This window comes from Acanthochromis polyacanthus, chromosome 19 (assembly GCF_021347895.1).
Source record: "Acanthochromis polyacanthus isolate Apoly-LR-REF ecotype Palm Island chromosome 19, KAUST_Apoly_ChrSc, whole genome shotgun sequence".
NCBI lineage: Eukaryota > Metazoa > Chordata > Actinopteri > Pomacentridae > Acanthochromis > Acanthochromis polyacanthus.
In genome coordinates, this window is record NC_067131.1 from 27,917,684 (window position 1) to 27,938,665 (window position 20,982).

A 20,982-nucleotide genomic window follows, 5' to 3' on the forward strand; every position below is an offset into this window, starting at 1 on the left:
AGTTTGACACAAGACGTCTCCTGCATTACTGTGAAGTTGATACCGCACCGTGGCAGATTTACTGAGCATAGAGAAACTTACTGTCTTGATGAATTTGCAGAGTGATGAGTATTACTCCAAGAAAGTTACTCCAACACTATCACATTTTTGAGGGAACAGGATCTTTAACAAAGGCATTTTATCAAGATAACAAGCCCTAACAAACAAACAAACAAACAAACAAACAAACATCAATTTCTTTGTTTACTCAACTTTACAGCTGTCACCATGAACGTTTCAGAAGCACCAACAGCAGAGAGGGAGATAGAGTCCATCAACATTATGGGCAGAAGGAGATGCACTACTAGTCAGAAGTTTGGACACACCTTCTCATTGCCATCATGAAGCTCATCCAGAGAATACCAAGAGTGTGCAAAGCAGTAATCAAAGCAAAGGGTGGCTATTTTGAAGAATCCAAAATATAAACCATGTTTTGACTTATTTCACACTTTTTTGTTTGCTCCATAATTCCATATGTCTCCATTCATAGTTCTGATGCCTTCAGTGAGAATCTGCAATGTAAGCAGTCATGAAAATAAAGAAAAACCACTAAATGAGAAGGTGTGTTCAAACATACAGTATGACTGGTAGTGTAAGTGTGAACCTGAAACTCAAGATTATGTGAATTTCCAGTGTGTCCATGTTACAGGTGATCAGTGAAAACAAAATTATTTACAATATTCCATTTCTGCTGACAGATCCTGCTAAATTCTACACACATAGTTTTGTGCATCATCCATCCTAATGATCAGACTGTCACTGAAGGAGGAATGATGGGATCAGGCCACAGGCTGGTCTGTGAAAATCACTGTTCTGTTTATCTCCATATAAAATGTATTCATCCACCTTTGAAATTTTTCTCATTTATTGCTGCTCACAGTTGAATTGTGGTCAGTTTAATTTAAATGTAACTTAATGCAGCAAAGGATAAGGACATCGTAGAGGACAACTTGATCTTGCCTTGGGACCAGACAGCCTTTATATTGTATATTACAAATACACATAAAGTCAGTCTGGAACTGCTCCATTGAACCAATTCTAGCCCAGAGGCGGGACTACCGATCACAGCTTGAATTGGAGAGAGCCAATCAGCATAACACATGTGTGACGCAATCACTAAGCGACCTAACAATTGCCTTTCCGCCATGATGTTTTGTAGTTTTAACAGCTTCCTTCGCCGTACAGGGGTCCTGAGGAAAATCTAAGCTCTCCCTTTCAACAGTGGAGGGCAGCATTACGCATTCTATCGTACAGCCTGCCGGAATTAAAAATACATCCTTTTTAAAAAGAAAAGCTTTAAGAGCTGCTTCTTGTTGAGGTTTTAAGGACAAATTCAGCCCGTGCAAAACACAGGAAAGCGCACGAGAGAAACCTCGCTCTGTTGCGGTCGCCAACTCGGCCCTGAAGATGACGCATCGTTAACTCCCGCCTCTGGTGCTCTGATTGGTTCGGTCTGATCTGCTCGGAGCTTGAAAACCTGTCAAAATGTGTCAATGGAGGAGGGCTAGACCGTATTCCCGTATATCCCTTATAACGAGAATACAGTCTAGCTAAGCTAGGTTAAACTTGATCTGAAGTGAAAGAGAACTGTGACATGGGAGGAGATTAGTTCTCCAGCAAGGCAATGACCCAAAACATCCAAAATTACAAAGAAATGGTTTAAAGATGGGCTGCACAGCGGATCAGCGGTTATAGCACCGTCACCTTGTAGTTCGAAGATCTCTGTTTAGCGTCCCAGCCTGGGCCTGGGATCTTTCTGTATGGAGTTTGCATGTTCTCCCTTTACATGTGTGGGTTTTCTCTGGATACTCCGGCTTCCTCATACAGTCCAAAAACATGCTGAGGTTAATTGATGATTCTAAATTGTCCGTAGGTGTGAATGTGAATGTTTGTCTCTATATCTAGCCCCCTGATAGTCGAGTGACCTGTCCAGGGTGTCCGCTGCCTTCATCCTAAGTCAGCTGGGGTAGGCTCCACTTCCCCGTGACCTTAATGAGGATAAAGTGGTGTATAGATGATGGATGGATGGTCTAAAGACAACAAGATAAATGTTTTTGACTGGCTGTCAGAGCCCAGACCTCGATCCAGTTGAGAGTTTGTGGCTGGATTCAAGATCTTTGTGCAACCTCACAGAGTTTGAGCGCTTTTGATTGGAGGATGGGCCAAAATTTTAGTGCAGAGATGTGCAAGTCTGATTGAGACCTAACTACACAGGCTCTGTGCTTTAGAGCTGCAGCCAAAGGTGCATCTGTTAAATACTGATTTGAAGGGGGTGAATACGTCAACAATCACAGTTTTTCAATTTATATTTTTTATTAATTGATTGCTTATAGAAAAAAATTCACTTTGACACAAAACATTCCCACACACTCCCTCTGTGTCTCTCGTCTGTGGATTCTGTAGGTCTTATTTTCTCTTCCTCTCCATAGAAGGCTAGAGTGAGAACTGCTGCTGACAGACACCAGACCTGTTCATGGAGGGAACGCTGTCTGTGTGTGTCAGCTAATATAAATGTCACCTAGACATGATGCAAGGTAATGATAGCCATAGAAGATAACTCAGTTACCTTCCATTCCCGTATATGTGTGTGCATGCGTGCATGTGTGTGTGCGTGTGTGTGTGTGTGTGTGTGTGTGTGTGTGTGTGTGTGTGTGTGAGTGTGTGTGGGCAGGGGATAATTATTAAGACATTACACTAGTTTCCAACAAACCATAAATGGCTTGTGTGTTTCTGGCGGTGTGATGGTATTCCCTCAGCCCACACATCTAGATAATTATACAGAACCACAGCGGATGATGAAATCCCAAGGCAGCTTGTGACAACCGCACTGGTCCCCAGCTGGAGCTGCATCAGACACATTTAGTTTTTTTTCAGCTTTGCTTATAAAAATAAGGCCTATGTATGTGAAATAGCAGTCATGTGATAGCCCACCCATCCCTTCTCTTCACCAACGTCGTCAAGCTGCTGCCAGAGAGCAACACTGCAGCAAACAATTCACCAGAATTACCCCCATGAGGGAGGCTTTCCACTCTGCGGCCATTTTCCAGCCACAATGAGTCTGTCTGGGCTTCTAGAAAGTCTTCATAAATGATGCAACAACAAAAGAACCTCTCATTTATTGTTATGTATGATGATTTATTCAAGATCCTTTGCAATCTTCCATCGGAAACACCTACACCACACCTACTAATGACAGTATGAGGCATCCCCTACTTTATTAATACAGTCTATCTATCTATCTATCTATCTATCTATCTATCTATCTATCTATCTATCTATCTATCTATCTATCTATCTATCTATCTATCTATCTATCTATCTAGTTAGTACTACAAAGCTCCACCAGGCGTCTAACACTCCCCTGAAAGTGGTGTGAGACAGGACCCCATGCCATCACTGTCTGATGTGGTTAGAGCAGAGCAGACCTTGGACCACACTGAGCCACACTCTTTAAGTGATGCCGGCTCTGGTCAGAGGGACACTTACTTGAAGCTTTTAGCCAAAAGCTAAAAGAGAACGGTGAAAAATATCCGTTCTTCCTGCTGTTTTTAGATACAGCTACAGTTGTAGTGGTTATTTTTAAAATGGGAACATTTCTTGATTGTTGTGCTGACTGACCTAACATAGCTGTTTTTTTTGTGCTTGACTGGTGTGTTGTTTTTTTTCTGGCTCTATGTACTTTCACTTTTAAACGGTCATTGTTCATTGTTCATGCAGGCTCTTGCCATTTTTTTCCCGATAGTAAGCAACCTTCAAGATTTCAACCCTTCACTCACTGGTGTTTGCTTTGGTCCAACATGACAGTGATTTTTGTATCAGTAAAACAGAGTAATGCATTGTAGGGCTGTTTGTAGAAGGAACATATTGCAGATCTTTAGCCCTTCTCACATGGGACCAGTATTACCTGGGGACCTTATGTAATTTAAAGATTATCCCCTACATCTGTTTTTCGTGCAGCACATTTGAACAGGAGAAGCAAAGTCTGTATTTTGCTTAAAGTTCTACCTTTTCAGCATATTATGGGCAGTCTCACATGTCCCGACAGCTGCTCACAGCTCAATTTTAATATCAAAATACTAGTTCATCATCATCATACAAGCCTTGTTTATAGGGGCAACAGGCTTTTATTGTCAGTGGCTCTGAAAACCACTTTGCTGCTGTTGTTCCCACCCCGACTGATGCAAAAAAAAAAAAAAAAAAAAAAAAAATATATATATATATATATATATATATATATATATATATATGTATCTGCCACAACACAACAGCTGACCACACTGCAGCTGACAGGCCTGAATGAGGATTTTCTATCACTTCTGACGTTCTCTATGAGAGATCACTTGAAAAGGAAATTTTGCCCAATTCACAGCATAGCCGTTGTTTTTAACCCATTTGTACAGTGAGTTTGTCAGGGGACACTGTCAGATTAGTGGCGTAGGAAATGGCTGTGTTTCAGTGTTTCAGCCTGTGTTTCACACTTTCCGTTGTCTGACACCAGAAGTAGTAAAAAACATGTAAATGAGAACTGCTTAAACTGTGAAAACATCTGTATTAAAATGCATTATACGTGAGCACAGAGAGCAGGAGAGAATCAAATAGACTGTAAAAACTGACTGAGCTTAGGTTGAAATGAAAACCCACAGTAGCCCACCCAGTCTTTGTTCATTGTTTTGAAATTGGTCTTTAAGTTCCCACCGTCTCTGAATGTCCCTCAGCTTTACATCTCCACAGAGCTCTGAGTTGTGGACATACAGTCAGAACTAATAATAACGTTAGCCAAATTAGCTGCACAATGTGCTATCATGAGGGATTTTCCCATTCTTGTAGGAACATCCATCCATCCATTCTCTATACACCGCTTTATCCTCACTAGGGTCGCGGGGGGTGCTGGAGCCTATCTCAGCTGACTCGGGCGAAGGCAGGGGACACTCTGGACAGGTCACCAGTCTGTCACAGGGCTACATATACAGACAAACAATCACACTCACATTCACACCTACGGGCAATTTAGAATAATCAATTAACCTCAGCATATTTTTGGACTGTGGGAGGAAGCCGGAGTACCCGGAGAAAACCCATGCATGCACATGGAGAACATACAAACTCCATGCAGAAAGATCCCAGGCCCACCCCTGGATCTTCTTGCTGCAAGGCGAACGTGCTAACCACTACACCACTGTGCAGCCCTTTTGTAGGAACATTTACATCAAAAATAGAAAATATTCCAATGGATTTTAGGTCTAGCCTATCTCTGTGCATGTGAATGTTTCATTTTAATGGATTTCCATGTGACAAATATAAATTTAAATCAAACGGATTTAGCAATTGCTAAATGATCTCACGTGGTTTTTGAATATGTTACCCCACTATATATTCTCTACATTAGATATCCTTGAATTTTATCCTTGAAATGAATAGATTGGCAATCCCCCTAAAATGACGTCTGACTTCTTTCAATGAATGTTGCTCACTTGGTCCCTCATTTACAAGCATTAATTTCCACCACATACATGTTTTATTTGGAACCATAGAAACATGTTGTCTCTTGCTCTCGAGCTGTGTTGTTACTGGAACAGCTTTTCTAAAACCTTCACTGGAAAACTATTTGAACTCCATGTTACCAGTATTTTCGGACTGTACTGAATGTCCAGTACTTCTGGACAACCAGGCACACTCACACTCACACCCAAGGCCAATTTAGAGTCACTAGTTAATCCCTGCATGTCTTTGGACTGCGGGAGGAAGCATCCGGTGAGAACCCACAGAGACACAGGGAGAACATTAAACCCCACTCAGAAAAATCCCAGGACCTTCTAGCTGTGAGGCGAGAGTTAACCACGTGTGGGGAAGCGACCACACAGCCACACAGCCCCTGACATGCACATGCATGGCCTCCTTGTATTCAATTTTTGTATCATAAAGGACATAATTAAAAAAAACAGCAACATTGTTCAGCATTTGAAAAAAAAGTTAAAACAGCAGCATTGTTTTCCTGGGATGTGGAACACCAGCCCCGCCTAAATAATTTGCACATCCAGATCAAATCACATGGATGACAACAGATGAAGTGAAATGCATTTTGATGTCAGGTGTAAATGCAAAGCCCCGTGGATTGGATGCCAGCGTTCGGCTCGTCTGACTTACCGGATGCAGGCTAAGCTTGCCCTTGGCCGATAATCTCAGTCGGCATTCTCTCACCCTCCACAGGAAACAACAGCAAGCTCCGGCTGCAACCTACTGCACTGAAAATGATAGTGAAAATGAAAGTTTTGAAGAGGATTTGGGTTGTGCAGTCAGGCAGCTCTGCTCGTTTTTTTTCAATGGATTATCATTTTAATCACAGTGTTCATCTCCCTGCATGCAAATGTTCCTCCCAAACTATTCCAGCTGTCACTTCTTTTGAGTGGACACCGAAGCTTTATCCTCTGCTATGTACAGTAGACTGTGGTTGAAGCATTATGTTGAACAGAATGGACTGGCAAAGCAGGACTAGCATCCACCTATCAGGTTTCTATACGGATCACATACCTGGTGTCAACTATGACAACTCTATCCGCTATTTTAAAGAGTCTTTATTAAGAACACATATTCGACTTGTTGAGAAATAATAATAGTAATGCACACTAGATTATTAAAAGGTGTGCAACAACATACAAAATTTAAACACTGCATTCACACAGACACACAGAAATACGTCGGCAGTACATAATATGAATATCAAGTGTGACATAACGTTAAAGCATCCAGACTACATTGCAGCAATCAATGCTGTAGTGGTTTTTTTCATTATTGATTTTGAAGAATGTAACTTTAAGCTGAGATCATCAGTCATGTTGTATTTATTTAAAAGAGTCTTCTGAAAGATGCTTTGGTTTTCTCTCAAACACATACTGCTCGTCTTCAACTGGAATGGGAGCACTGCAGTGAGTGGGCGAACTAGGCTGTCCTCTGGTGAGAGAGGTGGAGGAGAGTGAGTGAGTGGGACCGAGAGAGAGGGAGAGAGAGGGGGAGGGAATGAGGGAGAGAGGGAGAGGAAGAGAGAGAGAAAGAGGGAGGGTGAGAGAAGGAGGGAGAGAGAGAGAGTCAGAGGGAAAGGAAGAGAGAGAAAGGGAAAGGGGGAGGGAAGGAGAGAGAAGGAGGGAGAGAGGGAGAGAGAGAGAGAGGGAGGGTAAGGGAGAGAAAGAGAAGAGGAATAGAGAGAGAAAGGGGGAGGGAGAGGGGGAGAGAGAAAGAGGGAGAGAGAGGGAGGGAATGAGGGAGAGACAGAGAGAGAGGGGAGAGGGAGGGAAGAAGGGTGGGAGAAGAAGAGAGAGGGAGGGAGGGAATGAGGGAGAGAGAGACAGCAGGAGAGAGGGAGAGAGATGGGAGAGAGAGGGAGAGTAAGAGGCAGATAGAGAGAGAAGGAGGAAGGGAGGGAGAGAGAGAGAGAGAGAGAGAGAGAAAGCAGGAGGAGGTTGACTAAGATCAAGCACAGCACTTGCTGTGAAAGGAAATCTGAGCCTGTATGTGCATTTAGCCAGAGGCATACATGTGATCGTCTCTCTGTTCTCTGAATGGGTGTGACTAATAAAGACAGCCATCACTCTGTAGTCGCTGAACATTTTGGCCGTTTAATGTCTCGTTTGTGAATTGGTGAAGCTGTTGTTGACATCTTACTGCTCTACACTTAAAAAATGTTTCTTTTGTCCTTTTGTATAACCTTTAGAGTCTGAAGACGGGTTTATCAATGTCTAAAGTTTAGACAATGATAAATTTGAACAATTACAACTTGGTCAGATTAATTAAAAAAGCCTAATCTTAAAGTTTAATTTAGTTTCTATTTCAACATGCTGTGTTTCTCATTACTGGAGCACTTGTATGTGTTTAAGTCATCCGAATTTTGCACATTCTTCAAGGTACGGTGCAAATTTACTATGACCCATAGAACCATAGAACCATAGAACCACAACCACTTCATAGGAGACCATGCTGCGTCTTGGATGCGTCTTCATCAAGGCAAGTCACAAAAGAACTAGCTTTGCTTCAAATGTTCTGCAACGTTGACCGACAGAACAACCAGCGTCTTTTGTATGACACCACTTCAGATGCCATTGTTGTTGCAGTAGGTTTTTTCCTGGCACTTTTTTCTGATAGCAATATGGAGGTTGTGAAGCATGTAGTCTGTCATGTTTCTTGGTCAGGTTACAAAAACTGTAACCACCTGATCTTATGCAGCATTAGTTGTTTCTGAAGTTTTTGCCTACATTTAGTGGCCTTCAGTGGACGGAGTTGCTCAGTTGAAGTGAAGGTAGCTTGTCAGTTAACCATATCCAGAGTATGGACCATCTGTAAAGTGATAACAGATGATAAGCATGTTTCTGTCAGGCATCAGCTGTGAATGTCCTTACTGATCCATCCCATGTCCCTTCTGCAAGTCCTGCTTGTTGATTCTGTGACTTCTTTTTAGTTTTTAGTAAAGTCATGATGATGATGTCACATACCACTTCAGTCTTCCTCTCCTGTCCTTAAGGTAGAACAGCTGAGAAGGCGTTAAAGACACTCACTGTGACTTAAAGAGAATGTCGGGATAGATTCTAGTGGTCCTACTGATTTCACAATGCCTCTCCTGGCGTTTGTTTGGCATTTTTTCATCATTTATCCTTTTAGCTTGTACCTTGGGGCTGGGTGCTCTTAGTTGATCCCCCTTCGTCCATAACAAGACATTTACCTCTGTGTATGAACATTCTCACCTTTCTATGTTATAATAACTATTAGATTTTGGTCAGTGTAAGTAGGTTTCCTGTACATTTTCATTAGCCAACTGTCGAGGAATCAAAGATGTCTTGGATCCTCCCATACATACCAAGTCTTGTAGTGAATCTACAGATGGAAGCTGCAGCAGGATGTGGGTGATCCTGAGATTACTTAACACCAGGATAGACAGTGAAGGAGGTCGGGATGGATGTGGGTGCGTAGAAAGTGTGAGACCACAGGCCACGGATCATTTTCACTGTTCAACCATGCTTGATTACACACATACGATTACTTTAATCTCAGTTACAGCAGGATTAGCTGCTGTAATATGTGAACAGAACAGAATTTTTAATTAACTATAAACACAGAGATTCACTACATGCTGTGGTGCTGTTACTGTCTGACTGAGTGGTAAGAAGCTTATGTTAGCCACATGATGATTTCACATGATTAAGTCACACTGTGTCTCAGTGTACACAAGGCTGGACCTGAGTGAGCGAGTGGATGAGTGAATGAGTGAGCATGCATTGCTAGTTTGCCTTGTGATGTTACTGTGAGCTCGTCATTCAAATGTATGAGTTGAAGTGAACGCTAAATGATATATTCACCATCTCAAATGTTTATAAAAATGTTTTCATTTTATAAAAAAAGGAAACATGGGCTGCACAGTGAGTTGGTGGTTAGCACCGCCGCCTTGCAGCTAGAAGATCCTCGGTTTACATGGGTTTTTGCATAGGTTCCCAGAATCTTTCTTGAAGTTATTATTTTTTTGCTCAGTTTTGCCTTTATTGGATAGGACAGTGACAGAGAGACAGGAAGCATCGGTAGGAGAGCAGGGGAATGACATACAGTTCATTGTCATGAGCTGGATTCGAACCCGATAGCTGTAGCCCCTGTTCATGAGTCGCCCACCCAGCCAGCTGAGCTATCTGGGCGCCCTTCTTGGGATCCTTCTGCATGGAGTTTGCATGTTCTCCCTGTGCATGCGTGGGTTTTTTCCAGGTGGCTTCCTCCCACAGTCCAAAAACATGCTGAAGTTAACTGGTGGTTCTAAATTGTCTGTAGGTGTGAATGTGAGTGTTTGTCTCTATGTGTAGCTCTGTGATAGACTGGTGACCTGTCCAGGTGTCTCCTGCCTTCACTCTAAGTCAGCTGGGATAGACTCCAGCCAGCTTTGACCCTACTGACGATTAAGCGGTGTATAGATAATGGATGGATGGAAAAAAGGAAACATGCACCTGAATAATATTTGACATGTCCCATTGTAAGAGTGTAGAGCCTTAACAGGCCCTACGTGTTTAGATTTGTCTTGGAAGATTCTTATCCTTGGATTTTCCTCATGCAGCACAAAATGTGAAAGCCTATCATCAGCAACATGCTGTAGCACCAACACTGCCAGAAAAAGATGAACACCTACAGTATATACATGTACTGTACACTTACACAGTGTCAGCTTGGATAGTCTCCAGCCCCCTGTGACCCCTTTACAAGGTAAGGGAGGTATAGATAATGGATTGCTGGATGTCCACATGCACTCAGTAGTCAATGCCAAAGTTGTAAAATGTAAATAATGTAAGTAAATAAAACCTGAGTAATATACACTTCTTCTGCTAATAAATTTTATGGCTTTTGTTTTGAATTTTATTAGCTTCCACAGGGGTACATAATGTAGTGGTCAGTGTATGCATACAATACATAACCATGACACACTACTACACATGTACTGTATGTGTGTGTATGTGCACGACAAACTGGACTGAATTCTTTCTTTTGGTATGATTTGTTGGTGTATAGAGTGAAGACATTTTGTCAGTTTTCACACTAATGGAACTAAATTTTGAAATGAGAAAAATGCATAAATAAATGTTGTGCACTGATGGTGAAATGATAGGGTGTATGTACGTATTTATGTGTCATGACCCCTCTTCACAATAATGAGATGAGGTTTAATAGCTGCAGTTTCCCGTGTTAGTGATGGAGTGTTTAAAGCCGCTGCCGAGAGAGAGCAACAGAAAAATCTCTGTTTAACTCTGGGTTAATGAATGTGTTGATTTATGTGTTATATTTTTATGTGTCTTTAGGATGATGAGGTGGTCCTACAGTGCTCAGCTACAATCCACAAAGAGCAGCAGAAACTCTGTCTGGCTGCTGAAGGTTTCGGAAACAGACTGTGCTTCCTTGAGTCTATCTCCAACTCCAAGGTACAGTACTGCTGTTATATACTCTTTTATGTCACATCAGTAACTGAATGCCATAGACAGTTCAAGGAAAACCTCCAATCAAAGAGTGGAGAAACATAAATGAGTAAAAATTTCCATGAAGGACATGAGGGAAATGCAGTCATATGCACCCCCTGTCAAACGTTTTAGGACACTTTCTCATTTAAATAAAGTAGAACCTGTCCTACAACCTTTGACAGGGGGTGTATCAACCAAATTTGGTACACATATGCAGCACATCAGGCTGAACAAAAAAGTCAGTGACAGCCACATTCCAAACCCAACAGGAAGTGAGCTATTTTGCGTTGAATGTCAGATTTTGCCCATTTTTCATTTTTTTCTACAGCGAACTCCTCCTAGGGGGAAACTCCAATTCACCTCAAATTCGACCAGTACATACAGGAGGCCTTAATGATCCAAAGTTATTAAAATCTTTTTCCAAAGTCAAAGGGCGTGTCTGTGGCGGCCTCTGGAATTTTGATCCTTCGCCATGAAATTTCAAATGCTGTGTAAAAGCCCTGAACATGCTCCAACCTGCCTGAAACTTCACATGTATGATCAGAGTCCTGCCCTGATCACATCCATATGATGAAATACACCCCCTGTCAAAAGTTGTAGGACAGGTTCTACTTTATTTGAATGAGACAGTGTCCTGAAACTACTTCATACAAAGCGTAGCTCAAAAAATTTGAATAACTGTATGTTTAAAAAAGTTCTTTTTTTCTGTGATTTAATTTTAAAAAAATACAATTTTAGATTCACTGCATACAAAGTGAAATATTTCAAGACTTTTTTTGTTTTAATTCTCATGATTATGTCTTATAGCTCATGAAAATCAGACATCAATTATCTCGAAATATTAGAATATTTAATTTTGGATTCCACTACATTACTATTTTAACAGTAGTGATTCTATGTATCCCTCAGTTTCGTGAAGTACACGGAACGAGAATCATGGGAAGACTGCTGACTCAAAAGTTGTCCCGACAATGATCATCTATGGACAGATAGATCAGAGCTATCACAGGAAAATGGCAAGGGAATGACCCTCAGTAACCTAGATCATTCAGAGGCTATTAATAATAAGGAGTAATGGTTGGGGAAAAAGTGGAAGGAAGGAAGGTTCAGAAAATGCACTGGCTTTTTCCCCCTGAATGTCCTACAGGGGGGCAAACACTTATCATTAACAATAATCTGTTTACGCTCTGTGGCATCACCTGGTGTGTTAGAACCACTCGTAATTCTTTTAATGAAATTACAGCATTATTGTGGAATTCTTTTGGGATAGACTACACTGGATACCTCATACCTCAATGTCATATTTTTGTCAAAAGAAGAAGGAAGACGGGGTTTGGATTATCTGGCCAGTAGGAAAGTAGTTTTTAGGTTACTAAAAGGGAAAATTGTTCCATGGAGACAAGTGGCAGTATTTATGTTTGGTTAGGTCAGTAAGTCAGAGTTCGGAAAGACATTATTTACCTTTCATTGTTCATGTTTCAACATGAATTGTTTGTGACATTTTTATGCCAGTTTGGTAAAGATGTGGACTTGATAGGCTGAGCTCCAACACATCTTTGCATCGGCTGTTAATGGAGCCTATTCTCAAGAGTGCCTGTTTAGGCACCACCTGGAAAGAGGAGCTGAGGAAGACTGGGACATTAAATAAAAAGGGGACAACAGCAGTCCAACACTTGCTAGAACTGGTGGAGATTACCCTGGCTAGAAGACTGGATGTCCGATTCGTTTGAGTAGATGCTAATACTGATGTTGGAGAAATTCAGGAAGATATTATCAGGTGAGAACAGAGTATTTCTAGCTGGATGGGGTACTGGACACATAGCACCTGATCAGACTCACCGTTTCTTCAGATTGTACATCAGGCCACAGCTTACATACTGTGAGAAATCTGGTTCTCATGTATTGGTGCTACTGGAATCTGTGAGTTGAAACAGAACAACAGACACATCTTGAAGGAATCATTAAGTCTGTCTGATATTAAACCTGTGTAGGGCTTGCTTTACAGACTATCACTGGTGATTTACAGCGGTGTATTTTGCACGGTATTGTAGCAGTGAATGCATTTGTTTTATGGATAAATCCTGTAGTTGCACACAAATGTCCTTTTTGTTCAGTGTTCAGTGTTTGAGACTGTTTTGATCATTAAAGCACCTAGTACATTGTTGACATTTTCTGGAGAGCATTTTACTAAACAGACGTTCATATCTGTTTTTTTCATGGAAAAAATAGAAGAAGAAAGGTTGACCGGTGAATTTTCAAAGGGGCAAATATATCTCAGCAGAAAATTAAAATGTATCGAAAACGGGTGTGATCCATTATTACTTGTAAGAGACTAGTTAGAGCATGCATGCCGGTCAAAACTGGAGATTTGAATTTTGAAGATGTGGGATTTTCATTTTTTTCTAAAATGGTCTGGAAGTTACCTTTGTAAATGAATTATTAAATATATTTTTTATGTTTTGTTTCTTTTGGAACAAAATGAAATTGAGAGGGTCTTTGCATTTACAAAAATTAAGTTTATATATGTAATGTATTTCTTTCATGTTCCTCTTCTGAACATGACTTAATCAAGCAAATTTCACGTGTTTCTGGAGAATGTGGCATGTATGATAAAATCAAAAATGAAAAATTCAATTTAATCATGTTTGGCTACCACCAGTAGTGGAATTTGTAAAGAAAAATCTCATTGGTCAATTCAAAGCCGAGTGGAGGTGATGCACCAATCAGGTGCAACTGCCTGAAACCAGAAGAAGAGGAAGACGAGCAAATACGTCGTTTTGGCCGGGAAGCGTTTTTGGAGCTACTGAAAAGTAAGTCAATCAAATTCATCATTATTTGTGTTTCAGTAAGATACTAGACTGCTGTTTGAACAGAATGCAACAATCACAATAGTCATTCGACTTGTTTGTTTTGGTATATAGGTATACAAACATATGCTACTTTTTAGCAAGCTTTGCTAGCAAACATCGACATGATCGACAGTAGCAGTTGCTAGCTAGTTTAACTTGACCTGTAGCTGCTCACAACGGTGCTTCAATCAACTCACAGCCGGAGGAGAGACGGTCTGTCCTGTAATTCCTAACCTTGCCAGCAAGTTGATTTCTCGCGATATTTGTGAGTTCACAAATCTCTCAAGAAACCATCTTGCTCCGCTCCCGCCTTCACTTTTCGTACAGCACCAAGTTGGTTCGGGCCAATCACGCAGCAGTATTTGTGTGTGGGGCGGGATAATGGGCGGGATATCCGGGTGTGACAACAACACCAAGCGCCAGTAGATCAAAACAAACATGGCAACGGAGGACAACAATCGTGTAGATGCTGCTATTAAGTCAGTTTTAGCTGAATCTCCTATCGCTTCTTTGAAGGAAGAACAACGAGAGGCGCTTTGCACATTTCTGGATGGTAAAGATGTTTGTGCTTTTTTACCTACGGGTTTTGGTAAGAGTTTAATCTACCAATTGGCTCCGCTGGTTGTGAAGAAGGCGGGACATACTGTTGCATTGTCCAATCCGTGCCTCTTTCCTCCGAACGGATTTACATGGAGCGGTCCCAGATTGATATTGTGGAGTACTATCAAGTACTACACAATTATTAATCTGGCTATTGCCAGGTTAGGTAATTCCTCCAAAACTGTGTGACTTTCATCACTGGGTCTGTTTACAGTGATGTAAATATGACACACAGAGAGCATTTGTTGGTAAGTGTTGTTAATACACCATAATATGTTTGCGCGCAAACTGTCGTGGAGCAAATGTGAAACTTTTAATCATACTAAATTAAACTGCCGAGGTACAAATGACCTGTCAGTGGCAAGTTCAAGTGTTTACAAGCTTAACAGTTTACTACATAAGGCTTTTTGTTTATCAGATTCTGTAGCTGCTCTCCCCGCTGTCCATACATAGACTAAGCATGTGTTGTTAAAGTTGGAGACAAACTGTGCTGAATATCAGTCACAGCTCTTCATTGTGTCCAACATTGTGCTGCATTACAGGGAATGCTTCAAAGGGAATGTCTGTTGCAGCTTTGCTTTGTGGTTTTCTTATTTATTTATATATGGTCTTCAAATTCATTCAGGCAGCGGACAGTTCACATCACTCATGGTACAGATTTTCTTTCATAGGTCCAGCAACCTGTTTGCACAGCCTACACATTCAAAAGTTCTGTCATGGTAGATTCTGAATTTTACATTCTTTTCGTGCTGTTGTTAAAGCTGTAATTCAGCATTTTTGCAAAGAAAAATTCGAGTACATGTCCAAAAGTAATCTTAGAGTCTGGTTTATACATGAAATAGGTTGTACAGTTATACATTTAGACTTGCTTTACTCTGCCAAACATTGTCATTCTGAACAAACCTTTGACAACATTAACAATATGCTATTATTCCTAGTATTTAAAGACCTGTAAATGTTTTGGATGTGATGGCATATTTCAATGTTGCCTTTTCAAGTTTGGTAGTGCGTCAGGTCATTTGTCGTCATCTGAATTGTCGATTAGAGTTTGACTAAAGTTGATCTTGATGTATGTTACAGGGTTAGGTGGTGGGAATGTGGAGCTGTAAGGGGTGTACAGAGACTGAATGAAGTAGGTCCCAGCTTTAGCATCACTAAAACATCCATATTTTGGATGGAGGTTTTTGTCTTCGATGTACATACTTGCATTGCCCATGCAAATTAAAGATGTGGAATGCCCTTATTTTTTACCAAAGTAAAATCCACTCCACAGAGGACACTCATAAAGAGGGAGCAATTTTCAGTTGCCACCTTTGTGCTTGTAGGGATTTAACATCAGAAAGAGATTGTTTTGGTCATATAAATGCACGGGCATTTGAATGTTTTTTAGAATGCAACTTTATAATAATCATTTACTGTACATTTAAGTCACACAAAAACTGAAAACTCTGCCATCAGAAGTTGGATTATTTTGGAGTAGTTATAAATAGGATGTCACCTTTGCAGGAACTAGATGCAAATAGTCAGAAGTGTGTAGAGCTGTCGGATAATGCCATTCCTTCAAATGGGCATTCTAATACTGTAGATTTGCAGGAGTAAATCCAGCAAAGATTTGCAGCTGCTCTGCTGAAGCTGGAGCATTTGGTCCAATGTGCCAAGCACAGCTGTCGATGTGTTTTAAATGAACTCCATCATTTCACCATTTCCCTTTTCTTGTGACATTGTGAGTGACATCTTTTAAAAGAGGAGCCTCCCTGTTGATGAACTTATAATTACAGAATCTGTTAATGCTGTTTGTTTGTTTCATATTAAAAAGGTGGCGCTTTAAGTACTGCCCATCTGTGCAAGCAGTATTATAGGAAGACCTTCAGTGTTGTAGACTTAATTGAATACATTCTTGATGCTAAAAACAAAGGCAGTTTCCAATGTGTTCCAGTTCGGAAGTCTTTACAACAGCTGTCAAATCTGTTCTAGTCTGCTGTATGTGTGATATTGGCTTTCTCTCTGATGCTTATCATTTTCACTCTGATTCCTTGTGTTTGTTACCTATTTTCAGATCAGTGCTGAATTTATTTGTCCATCATGTTGTCTCAGTTTTAGCTGAGTATTTTTTTTCTTAATACATATCTATCTCTCTCATTCTATCCCTTTCCTGTCAGTTTCCGTCCAGAATAATTTGGAACTCACACCATGGCTTTTTATCATCATAGTAATCCTGGTGTTATATTCTCAGAGTAAGAATGTCCCCATAGATAGTTTACACCAGTAGTTGACTTTAAAATAAAGCACAAAAATTATGAATAAAAACAGTGAAAATAAAATTTGCTTTCAGTGTAGTGATGCAGATGCTGGAAGGGAGTTTATCAGTGAGGGAGTCTGTATCTACATGGGTGAAGATCCAGGAAAATTCATGCAGAAATATGTGGTATGTACAGTGCTGTGAAAAAAATATTTGCCCCCCTATAGATATCTTCTATGTTTGCACATTTGTCATACTTCTTAATGTTTCAGCTCATCAAATTAATTGTAATATGAAACACATGCAACCCAAGAAACCAAAATGCCACATCTACATATGGTTACTGCCAGGCTTGTTGATTCTAAATGGAACCTGTCTGGCAGCAGCACATGATGTCAAATTCTGAAGAGACTCAAGAACAAATACAAAACAAAGTCCTTGACATTTGTCAGTCTGAAAGGGTTACAAAGCCACTGCTGAGGCTCTGGGACTCCACAGATCCACAGTGAGAGACATCAGCAAAAAGAAAAAACATGAAACAGTGGTGAACCTTCAGGAGTAGCCAGAAACAAAAAGGTCTGATTATTTAATAACCAACTAAACATTCAGAAGATGAATCAGTTTAAATGAATGCTTGTTACTCTATTTAGCCCTGTGCATCTTCACACACTCACTAACTGTTCTGTCAGCTTTCTTTTTGTTTGTGTCCAGACCACTGCTGCAGTTTTATTACGATCCATCCTTCGTGGAATTGATCTAGGTCTACATTTCAGTGTTAATTTTTGTTTTATTCTTTCATATGTCATGTTTTCATATTGGTTCTTTCTTTTAAGTGCTTGGTAGACAGCAGACACACTGACAACATTGTCACTTTCTCTGTTAAACAGCTATTGTCTCTGCCTTAACTTAAGCTACTATAAGATGATTAAACAAAATCAGTTGTTCAATGTGATGGTCAGAGTTTGACTGCTTTGGTAACCACAACAGAGTTCATGTAATTCAAACATTAACTGAACACCCAGCTGTTGATTACTGTTCACTGTAGTAACTTGTCCTTGTCTCTTGTTTTGTTTTTTGTATTCAGGCTTGGTTAGTAAGTCTTATTTACATACTTTTATTGACCTACCTTCATGTGTTTTGTTCAGGGAAGGATGCCATCAATGAAGCCAGGATCCGGTTTGGAGATTATGAGCAGGAACGGCGACATCATCATCATCATCATCATCTTCATCATCAGAGACTGGTGTAATTTATATAAAAGAAATAACTTTTTGTACATGGACTTATCAGTTTCCATTTAAGAAGACGTTTTATGATATATTTTATAAGTTACATTACACCACGGTTGGATCTATGTTCTGAAAGAACATGCTTCATATGATAAACCAGAGGACATTAGAATTGTCTTTGAAGGCATCAAGGTGTTGCAAGATCTGGGTAATGTGACATGAACTGTTGCTATGCTGTTCAGACTGGTATGTGTCCTGAACCTCCGTTACCCAGTTAACCTCTGCTACACATTTGAGGTAGGTATTCCAAAAGATTTTCATGGAGTTAGGTGGAGGTAAACTTTCTAACAAAGTGTTCACTCTCAAAAACAGGCTCTTCAGAGAGATTGTGTTGCCAGTGATTAAACCACAAGACAGTTCAGTTGTCTTCAAAGACGTCTGGGGTGCTGCTACAGCATTTGGGCAGTTACAGTGAGGGAAATAAGTATTTGATCCCCGACATATTTTCATGACTTTGGCCACATACAAATAAATGAACGGTCTCTAATTTTACCAGTAGTTTTATTTATTGTGTATCAACCAAAAACTATAGAAAAGTCACATTATCTAACAGTTGTAGATTAATTTCCAGGTGATCAATGAAACTAAGTATTTGATCCCCTTTCTACCAGCAAGAATTCTGGCTCCCACAGGTCGGTTATGTGGCCAGCAGACACACACATGAGCCCGCTGTGCTTTAGAAACTAATAATCTGAACTTATTACATGTACATTGCCTCTTCAACTTCACCACCACGGGCAAAACCAAAGCCCTGATCTGAGATGTCCAATAAACGACTGTCGAGCCTTACAAGGCTGGAAAGGGCTGCAAGACCATCGGCAAGCAACTTGGTGAGAAGGTGACAGCAGCTGGTGCAATCATTCAAGTGTAAGAAAGAAAAACAACAATCAGTCACCCTTGGTCTGGAGCTCCACGTGAGATCTCACCTCATGCAGCATCTCTGATCATCAGAAGTATCAAGGATAATCCCAGAACTACACGGGATCATCCTTTTATATTATTTATTAATTTATATTTTTCTTCATTTGTAAAGCCAATATGAAAATATGGTTAGAAATAAACAGTGTGGTTTATTTTAGTGGTCGTATTGTTTTGTTGTTTGCATATAAAATGTGCAATGCATGTTTGATATTTTATGTTTTGTGGATGAATTGCTTCAATGCAGAGTTCACATAACTTCTGTTGTGAATCCAGTTGTGTGATTTAAATGTATGTGTCCTTGAATCCACTGCTGCATGTGTAAACAGTGGATTTAAAAGAACTGACTCTGAACTGACTTTCAGGATTTTGTATTTGCCAACAAACATTTAATGATGTCTGTTATTGAATACAGCTTACTGTAACCAATCAAGTCAGATTCATACACCTAATTTGAGTACCAGGGACATAATCAAATTGCTTTAAATAAATGTAAATGAGGGAAAGACTGACTACATTCTCTTCAGTCCTGACCCAGCCCGTAGTTCTCCTGATTTGGGTTCATCCACGTCACAATTTGCTTCTGCTCTGAGGAATCTGGATGTCATTTTTGACGAGGGACTTAACTTTGAGAAGCAGATCAGTTCAGTTGTGAGGGCGAGCTTTCTCCAACTGAAGCTCCTGAGCAGGGTTAAGCCGCTCCTGTTCCGGGCAGATTTGGAAAAGGCTGCTCACGCTTTCATCCACTCGAGGATTGATTATTGTAATGCCCTTTACACTGGACTTAATCACTCACTCCTCCATAAACTTCAGTTGGTTCAAAACGCAACAGCACGTCTCATCTCCAACTCCTCAAAATACTCGCACATCACCCGGGTCCTTCAAGCGCTCCACTGGCTTCCGGTGCGCTTTAGACTCCGGTACAAGGTCCCGTTGTTTGTGTTTATGGCCATAAATGGGCGTGCCCCCGCCTACATCTCAGAGCTGTTGGCAATTTACCAACGTGCCAGGATTCTACGCTCCTCTAGCCACACCTCCTTGGTTGTCCCCAGGGCAAGACAAAAAGTATGGTGACCGCTCTTTTGCTGTTCTTGGCCCTAAGCTTTGGAACTCTCTTCCATCGCATTTACAGTCTATTTCAGAATTACGTGTTTTTAAATGTCGTCTGAAAACGCACTTGTTCTGTGTAGTGTTTGACGCTTAGCTTCTTTTAGAACTCTGTGTTTCTTAAATGCTTTTACTTATTTATTTTACTCTGTTAAGCGCCTTGTGCTCCTTTTGGCTGTTGGAAAGCGCTTTATAAATAAAATTTGATTGATCGAAATGTAATTTAGTTAAATAATGTTAGAATTAGGATATTAGGTTGGAGTAACAGATAAAAATCTGATACGTGTGGGGTACCCCTATAGCTCAATGGGTTAATCGGGTGAACCATGTATAGGAGATGGTCTCCAACGCAGTGGCCTGGGTTTGATTCCCGCTCACGGTCCCTTGCTGCATGTCTTCCCCCGTTTCTTGTCGCTCTTTCACTTAGCCTGTCAAATAAAGCAAAAAAAAAAACTGATACATGTGATGAAATTGCTTTGACACTAAACAATATGTTGTTTGTTCGAAAATATTAAGTTGAATCGATGTGGGTTTTTTTTAACCGGTCTAATGTGAATGAAATATTTTGCTTTCTGCCAGCTGGCCTTATTGTGATTGTATGCAGAATAATGTTCCCTAAATAAAAGATTAATAAAAACGTGTTTCCCTTGTTTTATTTTTCTCTTCTGTTCACACATTTTGCTTTAGGTTTTGTTTTTTTTAAAGGCCACCTACTTACCCTTACCCAAACATCTATAAATAATCCAAGTCTTGTTCTTGTTTCAGAATGTGCCTCCCGATCTGTCCATCTGCACTTTCGTGTTGGAGCAGTCGCTGTCAGTACGAGCCCTGCAGGAGATGCTGGCCAACACAGAGGAGAAGGCTGATGGGGTGAGTATGGACAAATGCATCAAGACAGTGGAGGTGAATGTGCAGTAGGTTCTTTGTACATTTTGGAGCTAAGCTACCAGTCTGATGGGACGGAGGAAAAG

At 40.5% G+C, this 20,982-nt stretch overlaps 1 protein-coding gene across 1 annotated transcript in view; it reads left to right on the plus strand.

The window, feature by feature from the left end:
* ryr2a (ryanodine receptor 2a (cardiac)) overlaps nt 1–20,982 on the plus strand; it is a 183,409-nt gene that overhangs the window by 48,649 nt on the left and 113,778 nt on the right. The window contains exons 2-3 of the mRNA XM_022208750.2: nt 10,854–10,973; nt 20,777–20,881. Coding sequence (XP_022064442.1) covers nt 10,854–10,973; nt 20,777–20,881 — 225 coding nt within the window. The remainder of the gene's footprint in view (nt 1–10,853; nt 10,974–20,776; nt 20,882–20,982) is intronic.